The 16,662-nt window shown below is 38.0% G+C and overlaps 2 protein-coding genes across 2 annotated transcripts in view; one reads left to right on the top strand and one right to left on the bottom strand.

Annotated features, from left to right (window-relative positions):
• Nucleotides 1-3,901: 3,901 nt before the first annotated feature.
• nudt12 (nudix (nucleoside diphosphate linked moiety X)-type motif 12) lies at nt 3,902-15,289 on the top strand. Its single transcript, XM_079638821.1, has 7 exons — nt 3,902-4,002; nt 6,327-6,545; nt 9,134-9,660; nt 10,834-11,001; nt 11,086-11,199; nt 12,386-12,585; nt 14,732-15,289. The coding sequence occupies exons 2-7, from the start codon at nt 6,358-6,360 to the stop codon at nt 14,840-14,842; spliced, it is 1,308 nt and encodes a 435-aa protein (XP_079494947.1). The 5' UTR covers nt 3,902-4,002; nt 6,327-6,357; the 3' UTR covers nt 14,843-15,289.
• Nucleotides 15,290-16,617: 1,328 nt separating this feature from the next.
• The window catches only part of LOC307012304 (interleukin-6 receptor subunit beta), a 22,194-nt gene continuing 22,149 nt past the window's right edge, over nt 16,618-16,662 (bottom strand). Inside the window, exon 18 of the mRNA XM_079638820.1 lies at nt 16,618-16,662. This exon is cut by the window's right edge and continues 546 nt beyond it. The gene's annotated coding sequence lies outside the window, so the exon portion shown is untranslated.

The following is a 16,662-nucleotide window of genomic DNA, read 5'->3' as shown; positions in this document are numbered from 1 at the left end:
GACTCGGCCGAAGTCGACAGGAGACGCTCTAGGCTAGGGTATTAGGGTTAGACTCGGCCGACGTCGACAGGAGACGCTCTAGGCTAGGGTATTAGGGTTAAACTCGGCCGCCGTCGACAGGAGACGCTCTAGGCTAGGGTATTAGGGTTAGACTCGGCCGACGTCGACAGGAGACGCTCTAGGCTAGGGTATTAGGGTTAGACTCGGCCGACGTCGACAGGAGATGCTCTAGGCTAGGGTATTAGGGTTAGACTCGGCCGCCGTCGACAGGAGACGCTCTAGGCTAGGGTATTAGGGTTAGACTCGGCCGACGTCGACAGGAGACGCTCTAGGCTAGGGTATTAGGGTTAAACTCGGCCGACGTCGACAGGAGACGCTCTAGGCTAGGGTATTAGGGTTAAACTCGGCCGCCGTCGACAGGAGATGCTCTAGGCTAGGGTATTAGGGTTAGACTCGGCCGCCGTCGACAGGAGACGCTCTAGGCTAGGGTATTAGGGTTAAACTCGGCCGACGTCGACAGGAGACGCTCTAGGCTAGGGTATTAGGGTTAGACTCGGCCGCCGTCGACAGGAGACGCTCTAGGCTAGGGTATTAGGGTTAAACTCGGCCGACGTCGACAGGAGACGCGCTAGGGTATTAGGGTTAGACTCGGCCGCCGTCGACAGGAGACGCTCTAGGCTAGGGTATTAGGGTTAGACTCGGCCGCCGTCGACAGGAGACGCTCTAGGCTAGGGTATTAGGGTTAAACTCGGCCGACGTCGACAGGAGACGCTCTAGGCTAGGGTATTAGGGTTAGACTCGGCCGCCGTCGACAGGAGACGCTCTAGGCTAGGGTATTAGGGTTAAACTCGGCCGACGTCGACAGGAGACGCGCTAAGGTATTAGGGTTAGACTCGGCCGCCGTCGACAGGAGACGCTCTAGGCTAGGGTATTAGGGTTAGACTCGGCCGAAATCATGACCTAACCAGCATAAAACTGTGTAACTAGTATAACTTCACAGTAAGGTTAAAACACAAAAGTGTGTTGTTGATCTTGAGGGGTTTCGCTGACTGAGGACGTCCACACAGTTTAATCCAAAGACGACACTTGTCAGGATTTGACTTCGGTTTTGGGAAGGGAAAAAAACGGACACCGCCTCCAACCTCTCTGGGAAACGCGTATCTGTGTTACAAACGCCCCAGGCACAACGGTTAACCATATTTTTGATAAAACTACGACGGTAATAGCCTGCCGAGACCAAACATATGAGACGCCGGTGTTAAAGTCAATGGAGCGCTGTGAACAAGTGTCGGACCGCTGTGGAGCTCGTTCTTGGCTGCACTGTGATTGGTCAATCTACATTCTAGGGCGTGGCTTAGCCAAAGGCGAAGTGTAGTACCTAAAAGATCAAACTAACAGCCGAGGAGGGATAGGATCAAGTGGATGAGCTTCCAAAATATGGCAGCTACTGTGATAACGAAATGGGTTCAAAACTACAAAATGAACTGAGATGATTTAACTTTGAGCAAATAGATGTAACTGAGATAATCTGTGGCTGAAGATTATCAACTTTGTTCACAAAAAATCCTCACACATTTTTTGATTTGCATCTAGTGGATTTGTAGGATCACCTTTTTATCGTATTAAAATATTTGGCTTATTACAATTTTTGTTAGTTATATTCGAAAAATATTTCGCTTTTGCAGCCTTCACAGGAGACTGAAAATTTGTCAAAGCTTCTCTTAAAACTTCAAGCGGTACTTGTCTATTCTTCTTCCATTTTTGCTCAGCCCTACGGCATATTTGTCTAGAAGTACGGATTCATTATTCAACCACGGCTGTAAGTTTTAAGTTCCCAATATTTTAAGAGTGCAATCTCAAATTAAAATAATCAATCAACTGCAAAATTTCACCAACCAATGGCTTGGAAGGACAACACGCATATTAAAATCACCAAGAATAAGAATATTATCACAGGTATGAACTGTAACAGACAAAAATTCTGAACATTCATTAATAAAATGCTATTTAGTGCGCAACGAAGAGGCAGTGGCTACAGAAAAAGAGAGACTGCAAACGGGCAATGCGAAAACAAGGATAATATCTGAAGCGCATTAAATATAGTCACGCAATGCTGATGTTGTTAACATTAACAATTTGAGAACAAATTATAATTTGCATGGTTTGACGTGATATGATAAGCGATCGTTATTTAATCAGCGCGATATACTGCAATGCTTTTTCCCCTTAGTTGGTCAGAACAAAAGTGGATGTACTTACTTCAGAGACATTTTCCGGTGAAAATTCTTAAGTAGGTCATACTGCACTTCCAAAAGTATAATCTGTGATTGCGAATGCCAGGATCCACACCGGCGGCCACTGACAGCCGCACATTCTCCTCAAAACACCGGATTCATCCGCGCTGTGCCGTGCCGAGGCACAACTCACGTAAAGCCGATCATTCCGCGAATTCAGATTTCGAACAGAGATGGCGACAGAGGGAAGACTTCGGACTGCAGCTTTAAAATAAAAGATCTCGCATTTATTAACGCCATCTTGACAGAGATGTTATCAACTTGTGAAGAATTCAAGCACTTATCTCGTTTCAGCGATCGAAGATTACTGAGGTCTGTTCCCATACCCTCCGATAAACTGGAAGCATTTGATTCCACAGGAATGAGATAATCCACATGCGACACCAAAGGAGTCCTATGGGTGGCACAAAAGCTTTTAGATTTAATCAGCAATCCTCTTCGTTTGATCAGCAATCCCCCGGAATCCCAACGCCGATGAAGACGTGCGGATGCTAACACGAGTTTTCCACTAGCGCCGAAAGCAGGCCCAGAGTTGGACAGGCACAAAAAACATAAATAAACAAAAAAGCTCCAAAGCATGACGGCATGCCGGCAAACACACAGGCACCATAATAAATAAATAAAATAAATAATTTTTATAAAATAAAATAAATAAGTATATGAGAAGAAGAAGAAGAAGAAAAAAAAACACACACACACTGGCGCAATCATGGCCGGAGCGATCATAACATGCCTAGCCTATAAGAAATGAATGTCTACACAGAAGAATTAAAAAAATAAATAAATGTGCTGTCGATATTCACAGTGATCGAAATGTATGTTTTTTTTAAATTAGCTACATTTTTATAATTGTTAGTCATTCATGTAGGCTCGTTGTAATTTGATTTATCATGTAGCCTATTAATTTTATTACATCATTTATGTCATGTTATGTTTTGATATTACTTTTGTTTTTCTTTCTGCTGTTGTGTAATCTTATGATTGTGGAGATTGTGGGTTTGTTTTCACAATTTCAAGGTTTTGTCACAGGATGAAGTTGTGAAGTTTTTCCTTTGCTTATTGTGCTTTGGAAATATAATAACACTTGTTGAATTTGTACTGGTCAGATAAAACAAGATTATTCAATAAACCAACTCTGATCATTTTTAACATCACGTCGTCTCCAGCTTCTGATCTTCCTGGCTTTCTCAGTCAAACTCTGGCTGATTCTTTTATTCTGTGTTAAGAAAAGACTCGCTGGTCACAGGTTTGACTAAAAAAACAGAATATCGTCTGTCAGGATTCTGTATTTTGTCTATTTGGCAAATGTTAGAACTGCTAATAGGAAAGTGAAAAAGAATGAGTTACTTTAACTCTGTCCACTGCAACTTCTACATGGAAAAACATTTTTTGTTTTGAAAAATATAAACAAGAGTTGTATAGGTATAATTTATGTTTATCTACTAAATTAATTTAAAGTATTTAGGCAGAAACCTGTTGATTTACTGGTTTTGATGAATTTGAGAAAATTAAATTCAGTCTGACTGTCGAAACTTTACAAAATGTTGTAATTACCGCTTCTCTCCACTAAGTGTTGCGCTTGCGCAGGAAAATATCACAGGCGCCTCAGTGCGTCATCACCGAGCGACAGGCAAACAGACGCGTTACAAAACATCAAAATCACTCTGAACTTCAACCCAACCTATGAAATAAATTAACAGTTTGTCTGGTGAGTAATTACATTTTCTGGCAATTTTAACAAATAATAAAATGCATGAATACTATATTGTTGTTATGTGGAGGAATGCCTATAATAAATATATAACATTAATATATAATCATCGTTTATCGTGTTATTGATCAAATTTACTTTTGCGCAAAACAGACGAAAAGATCTTCAAATTATTTTTTCAAAACGGAATATGAGCTGCTGGACTGACATAATCAATCTGAAATACAACAATATGTGGATATAAATAAATATATTCCCATTAGGCTATTCAGAATGATCCAGATTCAATATCTAGTTCACATCTCGCCCCAAAAATGTCAATATTTAAAGACATATACGGAAAATATACTGCATATAGTCTGTATAATTTAAAAAAAATGTTTTAATGTGCTTCTTGTCTCAGAAGGTTCAGAGAACATTCGAAAGTAACGTTCCATAATGTTTGAAGGATGATACAGTGAAATGTTGCATGAACGTTCACATAACCAAGAACAAACATTTTTAAAACATAACAAATTTGATGTTTTGAACGTTTAGAGAACATTCAGAAATAATGATTTCATAACTTAATGGGAAACATTATAAAAATGTTCTTAGAACATATTTTTGTTTCCTCATAATAGTGATCTACAGCCAAATTAATTAAATAAAACTTGTTTTATAAATTGTAAAATTTAAGTAAATTAAAGTTTTTGCTTAAAATGAATGTAACCTTTAATGTACGTCGTTTTGGATAAACGCATTGCTTTATTTGAAGGTGATGTAGTTACTACATGTACTTACTGTAGTAATAACAGTAAATTATGCATAATTACAAGAAACCGTAACTCTATAGTAAGTACATGATTCATTAATAATACTCAGTACTTATTAGGGATGCCAGATATATCAGAATCGGCCGATATATGTTCAGTTATAATGTTATCGTTATCGGCCCGATAAGAACATGATATTAAAGCCGATATTAAATACTGTAATATTTCCTTCAGCTGAGACTCTTCAGATATGCACTGTTCATCATGATGGTTTTTAATTGCTTGAAATATGATTGGAATCACTTCAAAAAAGGAAAATACAGTAAAGAGCAACATGTGTCATATCGGCTACATAACATTATAATGAGAACATTATAATTGTGAGTTTGGAACGTGGCTTTTAATTGTGAGACTTTTGTTTTTGTAATCAAGCTCTCATGCTCATTTGAGTAACTACATCTCCTTAAAACACAGTGTAACCCTTTATTTTAAGGTATTCGTATGATTATGTATTTAAGTACTGTGTAATAATTATTAACAGCATGTACTTATTATTAAGGATTGGGGTTTGGTTTATGTGTTACCAAATAAAGTGTAACCAAAGCATCTGCTAAATGAATAATGTTAATATAGATACGCTCACCTTATGGAGTTTTATATATATATATTTATATATATTAGTAATATTATGCATAATTTTCTGTAACGCTGTACTTCAGGGATTCATTGACATTAAAGGGATAGTTGACTTTGAAATGAAATGTTGGTGTGTTTTATCTTAACTGAAGTGCACCAAGATGTCGGTGTCTTTGTCTCCGCAGGAGTTTCAATGTTGATATTTTTAGGTCAAGCCGTTCTTGTCTGTCAGTCATATAATGCAGGTCTATAGGCACTGTCTCCAAAAGCATGCAGAGAAAAGTCCACATTACACAATTCCCCATCGTAAGTGCACATTGATGGCCTAAGCTCGCGCGAACTCATCCGGGAGTGTTGAGTTTTCACTTATTCCCAGTTTGTAAGCCTTCTATCTTGACACACGACTCGCTTCATTGTTCAGGCCAATCAAAGGCATACGTTGAGCCGTGCAGCCAATCACATGCGTTTCTGCTGAGTTTAAAAATGCAACGTCCAATCGAAGGCGGTTAGATTAGTTTCCGGGGAAGAGATCCGGTGTAAACAGATCAGATGGACGTGGTTGTGTAAAAGAGATAAAAACGATATAAATACTGTTGGTTTTATCACACACACCGCTTGTTTCGTGTCTTAGGCCATCAATGTGCACTTACCATGGGGAATTGTGTAATGTGGACTTTTCTCTGCATGCTTTTGGAGACAGTGCCTATAGACCTGCATTATATGACTGACAGACAAGAACGGCTTGACCTAAAAATATCAACATTGAAACTCCTGCGGAGACAAAGACACCGACATCTTGATGCACTTCAGGAAGATAAAACACACCAACATTTCATTTCAAAGTCAACTATCCCTCTAACATCAGAGCAGTGCATGTGTGATTGTGAACTAATGGGACCTGATTGTGAAGTTGTGGTGATGATTCGTCAGCTTTGCTCTTTGGCGCCGGCGGTCAGAGAGGATGTTCTCGGACGAGCTGCGGATGCGGTTCCTGGACGCCTCGTCCCGAGGAGACGTGGAGAAGGTCTCGCTGCTGATGTCTCAGTCCGCAGAGCTCCTGAACCAGCGAGGAGAGCAGGGCTGGACCGCGCTAATGCTGGCCGCCAGGAACGGGCACTTCGACGTGGCCAAAGTCTTACTGTCCCACGGGTGAGAGACCAGCCGGCCGAGCTGGAGAGAGCATTCATCATATTTCATCATCAACATTTAATATTCAGCAGTATTATTGATCTCCTGCATTGATCATTATATGAGAACTGAACTGAGCTGGACGATAACATCACGGTTTTCTCCAGAGCGGATATATATATAAATTAACTAAATTAATAACTTTTTTACAACAAAATGAAGCATCACTGAATTTCCTAAAGCTGGACTGTGATGCTATTCTCTTCCGGACACACACTCTGCTGCATTATTTCCCTGTTATCTGTAAAAAGCGCTTTATAAATAAATGTGACTTGACTTAATATTCAAAGCAAGTTTCTCAGGGGAACGCTTTAAAATATGTATGTCCCTTTACGGCTATCCTTTAATATGGATGGACATATGAATATTTCAAAGATTTTGCGTTACCTTTCAGAATTAAAATGTCCTGGGCCCGGTTCCCCCATAACGCTCACTCTTAGCGCGCTAAGAAGACTCGAAAGATATATCTTACCAAAGTAGTTTATGTTCCTAAGTGTGTTCCCGAAGTGTCCCGTAGGAAGCTTCTACACGCTGCCTCTTACGCTCGACGTTACGAAGGCGCCGTCCCGAGTGAAGTGCTGGATTAGTTAGCATCGATTGCTCAGGAATAGAATTGAAACATTCCGCAAATTATTCCAGTAACATTTATTTTAACATAGTTTAAGTTATCAGTAAAATATAGACTATTAATTAAATTATCAAATTGTCAGTAATATGTTCACACGATATGTTGTGACGAACCGGTATCCCTCGCTAATCATCCCTCCTTATCCCGTTGTGCCACTTGTGCCGCTTGTAATATCATGTAATATCAAAATCATGTAATACACTTTTATATTAATGGTAAGGTACTTTACAATCAGAATTGATTGGCAATTAGTTACTTCTGTTTAATGCGGTATTGATTACCATTAGTTCATGTTTTCAATAAAACATTTGATTCAATAAGGACACGTTGGATCGCTGCAGTTGATCGCTTACTGGACACCACCATGCTTACCCATTTATAGATCTTACCCATTTATAGATCTTAGCCATTTATAGATCTTACCCATTTATAGATCTTAGCCATTTATAGATCTTAGCCATTTATAGATCTTACCCATTTATAGATCTTAGCCATTTATAGATCTTACCCATTTATAGATCTTAGCCATTTATAGATCTTAGCCATTTATAGATCTTAGCCATTTAGAGCCAAATTGTTTGCCAGATTTTAATTATCAAAAGTGTTTGGCAATTTAAACGCTTTAATGACATTACGAAATAGCCTAGGCTAATTACCACCATATTAGTTCTGATACCAAATAAAGTCCACTTCATAAATAGGCCTGTATCCATCGCGAACATATTTTTTTATTAGTCTTAAAATGTCTATAACATAAAATGATTGTTGAGCCACAACATTGCCAACATACCAGAGTTTGACTTGTACTGTGCTGATTTCTAAAGACTGCACAGCGGCGGCGACTAGCGTCTTGAGCTCAAACAGTGCTAAGAGAGAGCTTACGAATGGTCCAGACCAACCTTACGAAAGTGTGACTTACAGAAGATATACTTAGTGTACCAACGTGTCGGGAATCGTGCCATAACGTTAAGAGAGAGGTTAAGAACTACTTAGCGATACGAACGTTTTGGGGAACTGGGCCCTGATAGTTTACTCTCCGCACGTCATCCAAGATGTTCATATCTGTCTTTCTTCAGTGGAACAGAAATGCAGGTTTGTGAGGAACACACTCCAGATGTTCTCCATATAGTGACTCCAACGGTCCAGCGGGTCGAAGGTCCAGATGTGAGTTTCAGCTTCAAAGTCTCTCACGATCCAGCCGAGGAATAAGAGTCTCATCTAGACAAACCAGCCGCCATTTTATATAGAAATACACATTTATATACTTTTAACCACAAATGCTGGTCTTGCACTCGCTGTGATGCGACACACATTACATCATCAGGTTGAAAGGTCAAGCGTGAAGTCAAACACCATTTACAATGTTATGTCGGCGGAAGAATCGACCCAGTGTTTGCACGTTCGCTTTGTAAACACTAAGTAAAACGCCATTTATAAAAAAATAAAAGGTAAAACAACGATGTTGGAGGAGAAAATGAGGAGTTTTTCACCCATCCCTACATTTCTGAACCGGAACACGCGTGACCTTTCACCCTGATGATGTAATGTGTGTCGCATCACAGCGAGTGCAAGACCAGCATTAGTGGTTTAAAAGTGTATAAATGTGTATTTCTATATAAAATGTCCGCTGGTGTGTCTAGATGAGACTCTTATTCCTCGGCTGGATCGTGAGAGACTTTGAAGCTGAAACTCACATCTGGACCTTCGACCCGCTGGACCATTGAAGTCACTATATGGAGAACATCTGGAGTGTGTTCCTCGCAAACACTGAAGAAAGACAGACGTGAACATCTTGGATGACGTGCGGGAGAGTAAACTATCAGGATATTTTAATTCTGAAGTGAACTCCTGCTTTAAGCTGACCTGACGTGAAGCGTATGCAGATGCTCATATTTAGCTTTAGCTTCGTCTCTTTCTTCAGATGCGACACTAGCGGCACAAACCGCTCGGGTCAGACGGCAGCAGACGTGGCTCAGTTCTGGGGTCACCGACACATCGCCCGTCTGTTGGCCAGCGTTCCCGATCCCGATCTCCGCCGCCTCCTCCCCGAGCGCGCCGCCGAGGAGCCGGACACGTTCTTCAACCGAGAGTTCCTGGACAGGATGAGCGTCAAGCGGAGCGACTCGGAGTGGCTGGACTCCAAACGAGCTTCCCCAGAGTCGGTGTTCCTGCTCTTCCACAAGCTGAACCCTCTGGTGTCGGCGGGAGCGGGAGAAGCCCGGCTCCGTAAGCTCAGAGCGCCGGGAGTGCAGGAGCTGCTGGAGAAGCCGGACGCGGTGCTGGTGTTCCTGGGAGTGGAGAAACGGGAGAAGGACGATGATCTGCTGGCGTGGTTCGCTCTCGATACTGAAGACGATCCTACACAACTCCTGAAAGCTGAAGATCCCGGTTGTTTTTTCCTTCCGGGAGCGATGCCGGGACTTTTGAGGCTGAGTGACGATGATGCAGGTCGGATTTCTTAACTTACACACAAACCTAAAATTATTCAGACACCAGATTTTTATATTTTTTTACTAGTGTGATCAGGACACTATAGTTGATTTCTGTAAGTGAGGAGCAGAGCCGGCCTGTCCATTAGTAGGCGATATAGGCGGTCGCCTAGGGCCCCGCCTTGCATTGGGGGCCCCCTTATCAAATCTGTAATAATTTGATTAATAATGTTACCAAAAGCTCGGGTGAACGTATTCAGACGAATCATTGCGTGGACCTTACTAAACATGATACAGTTCACAAAGACGGTAGCTAAAAAAATACCCAGACCCACTACATACATTAAAAGGATAGCTCTGTAGGCTATAGTTCATACATGACAAATTTCCGAAAAAGATAATAAATACATAAGAATAGAATGAATAATATACGAAAACATAAGAAAGATACACAGTAGCGCATCACACTAATTTGCATAATACCGCCTGTGATATAGTGGGAGACTTCGAGTACCGTAATTATCACAGTATTCACACACACGGATCCCACCACACTTCTCTCCAAAATGCTCACTAATTCGCTACCGGTCAAACGTTTTAGATCGGTAAGATTTTGAATGTTTTTAAAAGAGGTCTCTTCTGCTCACCAAAGCTGCATTTGATAAAAAAAACTATTAAAAAACAGTAATATTGTGACATATTATGATCATTTAAAATGACTGTTTTCTATTTTAATATATTTTTAAATGTAATTTATTTTGAAAAAAAATTTACACAACTGTTTTCAACATTAAAAATAATAATGAATGTTTTTTGAGCATAAAATCAGCATATTCAAATTATTTCTGAAGAATCATGTGACACTGAAGACTTATGTAGAAAATTCAGCTTTCATCTGAGGAATAAATGACATTTTAAAATATATTAAAATAGAAAACAGTCATTTTAAATTATCATAATATGTCACAATATTACTTTTAAAAACATAAAAAATCTTAACCGATCTAAAACTTTTGACCAGTAGTGTATAATTTTTTATTTTATTTTTTATGTACAATTCATACATTTATTTTATTTATTTGAGTTTCATCATGTAAATATTTTTTCATATGTAAGCTGTTGCTACACTTAATACACATTTATAAACTTAAATATTGAAGTTGTCAAACACTAATCCTGCTTTCACACACAGGCGTCGTGGCTCAGGCCAGATCCGTTCTCGCGTGGCACAGCCGGTACCGGTTCTGCCCGACGTGTGGCAGCCCCACTAAAGTGGAGGAGGCCGGCTACAAGAGGACCTGTTTGAGAGCAGGCTGCAGAAGTCTCCAGGGCGTCCACAACACCTGTTATCCCAGAGTTGGCAAGTAAACTCCCGATTACGGCTCAGCCGGAGCTCGGGGAATATGATCTCTCACACGTCTGGCTTGTCCATCTGCACTTCCAGATCCGGTGGTGATCATGCTAGTCCTTCACCCCGACGGGAACCAGTGTCTGCTGGGACGCAAGAAGACCTTTCCTCCAGGACTGTTCTCGTGCCTCGCCGGGTTCGTAGAGCCAGGTATCTGAAACCCAAGCGCCGCTACGGGCCTCTGGATTAAAGGCTTGCTCACAAGTCTGTAATTCAGTTTAATCACATTTAAAAGTCCTAAGCTTCCATGCTTTTCTAATACCACACGTGACCCTGTGACCCAAACCCAGTCTGGAGCCGCACGGGTATATCTGTGGCAATAGCAACTATACAGCGTATGGGTCAAAATTATCCATTTTTCTTTTATGCCAAAAATCATGAGGATATTAAGATCATGTTCCATGAAGATATTTAGTAAATGTCCTACCGTAAATATATAAAACATGTATTTTTGTGAGTGAATGCAGCACAATCGTGAACATAAATGCACAACTTTAAAGGAGATTTTCTCAATGTTTACATTTTTTTGCTCCTCAGATTCCAGATTTTCAATAGTTGTGTCTCGACCAAATATTGTCCTATCCTAACACACCACACATCAATGGAGAGATTATTTATTCAGCTTTCAGATTATGTATAACTCTCAATTTCAGAAAATTGACCCATGTGACTGGTTTTGTGGTCCAGGGTCACATTTAAGATATTTATTACCATTTAGACTTGTATTGTAAGAATTGTACCAAAAAAATCACACGCAAGTGTGAGATAAAAAAATGTATCACTAAAATGCAATTACAAGTTTAAAATGGCAACATAATCTTGCAATTCTGACTTTTTCTAGAGAATTGTCTGAAGAAAAGTCTAAAATTGCAAGATGTAAGGTTTAAAAATGTAATTGCAAATTTTTCTCACAATTCTGACTTTCTAGATAATTTTATCCGGAAAAAAAATCCGAATTGTGAGGGAAAATGTCACAATTACCTTTTAAATTTTAATTTTATTCCGTAGCCGTAAAAAGAAGACAGAATTCCAGGGAATTAAACCAAAATTGCGACGTGTAAACTCCACCAGGCACTGCTGTTGTGTTTGCGGCTGAAAGTTATATAATAACTATAACTAATGATCTTTGCAATCAAAACTAACTTTAGCTGGATAATATTTTTTTTGGCTGTACAGCAGATCTAGAATAATCTCTGTTACTTAAATTTCCTATTATCACTGTAAGCTGGTTTGAAACTATCTATATTGTTAAAAGCGCTGTATAAATGAAGATGACCTGACTTGATTGGCTGAGTGTGATTGGCTGCTGATGATCATGTGACGCTGTGCCGCTCAGGTGAGGCGCTGGAGTCTGCAGTGAGGCGAGAGGTTCTGGAGGAGAGTGGTGTTCAGGTGGGACCCGTGCAGTACCATTCGTGTCAGGCCTGGCCGATGCCTTCCTGCCTGATGATTGGCTGCCACTGCGTCGCTCTCACCACTGACGTCACGGCGGACGAGAACGAGATCGAAGAGGCGCGCTGGTTCACACGCCAGCAGGTGCGTCGCTCACAGTGTTGCCAGACCTACGATAATTATCGTATTTGTACAATAATTTTGACCTCTGTACGATCAATAATGAAAGCAATCTCATAATGTACGATAAACTTATTTGTACGATAATTTTGACCTCTGTACGATCAATAATTTAAAAAAAAATCCCATAATGTACGATAATTATCATATTTGTACAATAATTTTGACCTCTGTTCGATCAATAATGGAAAGAAATCCCCAAAATGTACGATAATAACGTATTTGTATTCATTCTTTTACGATAAAAAAAGTTTTTTATTCCGATAAAAAAATCCCATAATGTACGATAATAACGTATTTGTACGATAATTTTGACCTCTGTACGATCAATAATAATACAAATCTCATAATGTACGATAAACGTATTTGTACAATAATTTTGACCTCTGTACGATCAATAATTTAAAAAAATCCCATAATGTACGATAATTATCGTAATTGTACAATAATTTTGACCTCTGTACGATCAATAATGGAAAAAATTCCCAAAATGTACGATAATAATGCGTTTGTACGATAATTTTGACCTCTGTAGGATCAAAAATGGAAAAAATCTCAAAAATGTACGATAATAACATATTTGTACGATAATTTTGACCTCTGTACGATCAATAATGGAAAAAATCCCCAAAATGTACGATAATAACGTATTTGTACAATAATTATGACCTCCGTACGATCAATAATGGAAAAAATCCCCAAAATGTACGATAATAACGTATTTGTACAATAATTTTGACCTCCGTACGATCAATAATGGAAAAAATCCCAAAAATGTACGATAATAACGTATTTGTACGATAATTTTGACCTCTGTACGATCAATAATAAGTAAAAAATCTCATAATGTATGATAAACGTATTTGTACGATCATTTTGACCTCTGTAGGATCAATAATTTTAAAAAATCCCATAATGTACGATAATTATCGTATTTGTACAATAATTTTGACCTCCGTACGATCAATAATGGAAAAAATCCCAAAAATGTACGATAATAACGTATTTGTACAATAATTTTGACCTCCGTACGATCAATAATGGAAAAAAATCCCAAAAATGTACGATAATAACGTATTTGTACGATAATTTTGACCTCTGTACGATCAATAATGGAAAAAATCCCCAAAATGTACGATAATAACGTATTTGTACAATAATTTTGACCTCCGTACGATCAATAATGAAAAAAATCCCAAAAATGTACGATAATAACGTATTTGTACAATAATTTTGACCTCCGTACGATCAATAATGGAAAAAATCCCAAAAATGTACGATAATAACGTATTTTTACAATAATTTTGACCTCCGTACGATCAATAATGGAAAAAATCCCAAAAATGTACGATAATAACGTATTTGTACAATAATTTTGACCTCCGTACGATCAATAATGGAAAAAATCCCAAAAATGTACGATAATAACGTATTTGTACAATAATTTTGACCTCCGTACGATCAATAATGGAAAAAATCCCAAAAATGTACGATAATAACGTATTTGTACAATAATTTTGACCTCCGTACGATCAATAATGGAAAAAATCCCCAAAAATGTACGATAATAACGTATTTGTACGATCATTTTGACCTCTGTATGATCAATAATTTTAAAAAATCCCATAATGTACGATAATTATCGTAATTGTACAATAATTTTGACCTCCTCATGATCAATAATGGAAAAAATTCCAAAAATGTACGATAACGTATTTGTATTCATTTTTTTACGATAAAAAAGTTTTTTATTACGATAAAAAAATCCCATAATGTACGATAATAACGTACTTGTACGATAATTTTGACCTCCGTACGATCAATAATGAAAAAAATCTCATAATGTACGATAATTATTGTATTTGTACAATAATTTTGTATTTGTATGATAATTTTGTATTTGTATGATAATTTTGTATTTGTACGATAATTTTGTATTTGTACGATAATTTTGTATTTGTACGATAATTTTGTATTTGTACGATATCTTCTTCTAAATACGCTAATTTTGAGCTTCTGGTACGACACTTGGACATTTGGAATCTGGCAGCATAATGTGAGCTCATAACAACAGCTGCTCCAGTTTGTAACGCTGGTCTCTGCCGCTCAGGTGACCGACGCGCTAGTGAAGGACAAGCGTGCGGTCTTCAACATGCCCCCCCGACAGGCCATCGCACATCTCCTGCTCAAACACTGGACCGGCTTCAGCGCGAACCTCTGAACCGCTTCACGCTCCGTGTCCGCCGTGTGGCGAGACGATAGTATTACTCCAAGACATGGTAAAAGGTTAATGTACCATTGATTAAAATGCTAAATTTGATATTACATCGTGTGTGTAAATGAATAGTGTTGGAGTTAGTGCTGGAAACCCAAAGCACAGGACAACAGAGACACCAGAATAACAATATTCATAATTCTGAAGCTGAAAATACAGAATTATTTTAGACGAATATGTTTCTCTTTCACTGACTAGATATATTTAAAATAATATAGGCCACTTTTACTGGTAACATCAGATAGTGTGCATACGATATATTGTGACACCCCTACTGGATATGGATATATTAATCACATTTCTCCAGTGTGAAGCTTTAAACTGAATCAATCGGCTGTACTTTAGAGATTATAGAAGATTAAAATCATGACATGACAGCAGAAAATGTTTGATATCCTTATATTGTAATCATTAAAAGCACCAGATGTAGATTTATTCTGTAACACTGAAACAAACATGTTCTGTGAAACGATGTGCATTGTGAAGAGGAATACAAATAAACTCGAATGGCATTTTTTGTTTCTCCTTAAATGATTTACCATGAGAAGTCAAACATGAAATTATACAATTCGGTGTATTTTAACGTCCATGCTGTTGCAAACAGGAAGCACCATGACTGAGATATTACACAACACTGTAACTGTACACCACATTTATGTCATCATGCGTCTGCAACTTTATTTAGAGTCTTAAATCATGTTTCTGAGATGGTTCGTCCACAACAATCTTCAAAGAGACTTTTACGGCATACGGATTTTATTAAGGATATGGATTTTTACTAATATTTTTATTCTCAATTTCTACCCGATAAAAGATTTTAGAGATTGGCATGACTATATAAATGTGCATTCATTATAAAAATGCCCATGAAACTATAATATTTTAGATCAGATTTAATTAATTTCCATGACTTTTCCGGCCCAAGGAATCACGCTTTTAAAATAAAGCTTCCTTGAATAAAGACCATTGGCAATCATGGTTCTTCAAAGTCAAAAAATGAATTTAAATATGGCCTTATATTTGATAAAACTGAATTCAAGACTTTTTTTGTGAGATGTAAACTTGCAATTATGAGTTTAAAAGGTGATTGCTATTTTTTTAATCGCACTATTCAAACTTTTTCCAAATTTTCTCAGAGTTGTGAGATTTAAATCTAAATTGGGTCTGAATTGTAAGATATAAATTCGGAAGAGCGAGATTTTAAAGTCAGAATTGTGAGATAAAGAGTATGAAAAACGCTATAATTACGTGTGAATTACCGTAAACTGAAATGTGAATTTATTTTGTGCCGGAAACAAAAAAAATATTGTGAGATGAAAACTTGCAATTACGAGTTCAAATATTTGTATTCTCAATTTCTACCCGATAAAAGATTTTAGAGTTTGGCATGACTAGATAAATGTGCATTCATTATAAAAATATTTTAGATCAGATTTAATTAATTTCCATGACTTTTCCGGCCCAAGGAATCACACTTTTAAAATAAAGCTTCCTTGAATAAAGATCATTGGCAATCATGGTTCTTCAAAGTCAAAAAATGAATTAAAATGAGGCCTTATATTTGATAAAACTGAATTCAAGAGTTTTTTTGTGAGATGTAAACTTGCAATTATGAGTTTAAAAATATAAATTCGCAAGAGCGAGATTAAAAAGTCAGAATTGTGAGATAAAGAGTATGAAAAACGCTATAATTAAGTGTGAATTAAACTGAAATGTGAATTTATTTTGTGGCAAAAAAAAAAAAAAAATGTGTGAGATGTAAACTT

Source organism: Phoxinus phoxinus (assembly GCF_949152265.1).
Source record: "Phoxinus phoxinus genome assembly, chromosome: 15".
Lineage (NCBI taxonomy): Eukaryota > Metazoa > Chordata > Actinopteri > Cypriniformes > Leuciscidae > Phoxinus > Phoxinus phoxinus.
The sequence above is the reverse complement of the archived record's forward strand: the minus strand, read 5'-3'. Positions and strand labels throughout refer to the sequence as shown.

Coding starts and splice junctions, on each gene's coding strand:
- nudt12 (XM_079638821.1), top strand. CDS start 6,358: ATGTTCTCGGACGAGCTGCGGATGCGGTTCCTGGACGCCTCGTCCCGA. Junction 11,002..11,085: donor CACCTGTTATCCCAGAGTTG/GCAAGTAAACTC, acceptor CTGCACTTCCAG/ATCCGGTGGTGATCATGCTA. Junction 12,586..14,731: donor GCTGGTTCACACGCCAGCAG/GTGCGTCGCTCA, acceptor TCTGCCGCTCAG/GTGACCGACGCGCTAGTGAA.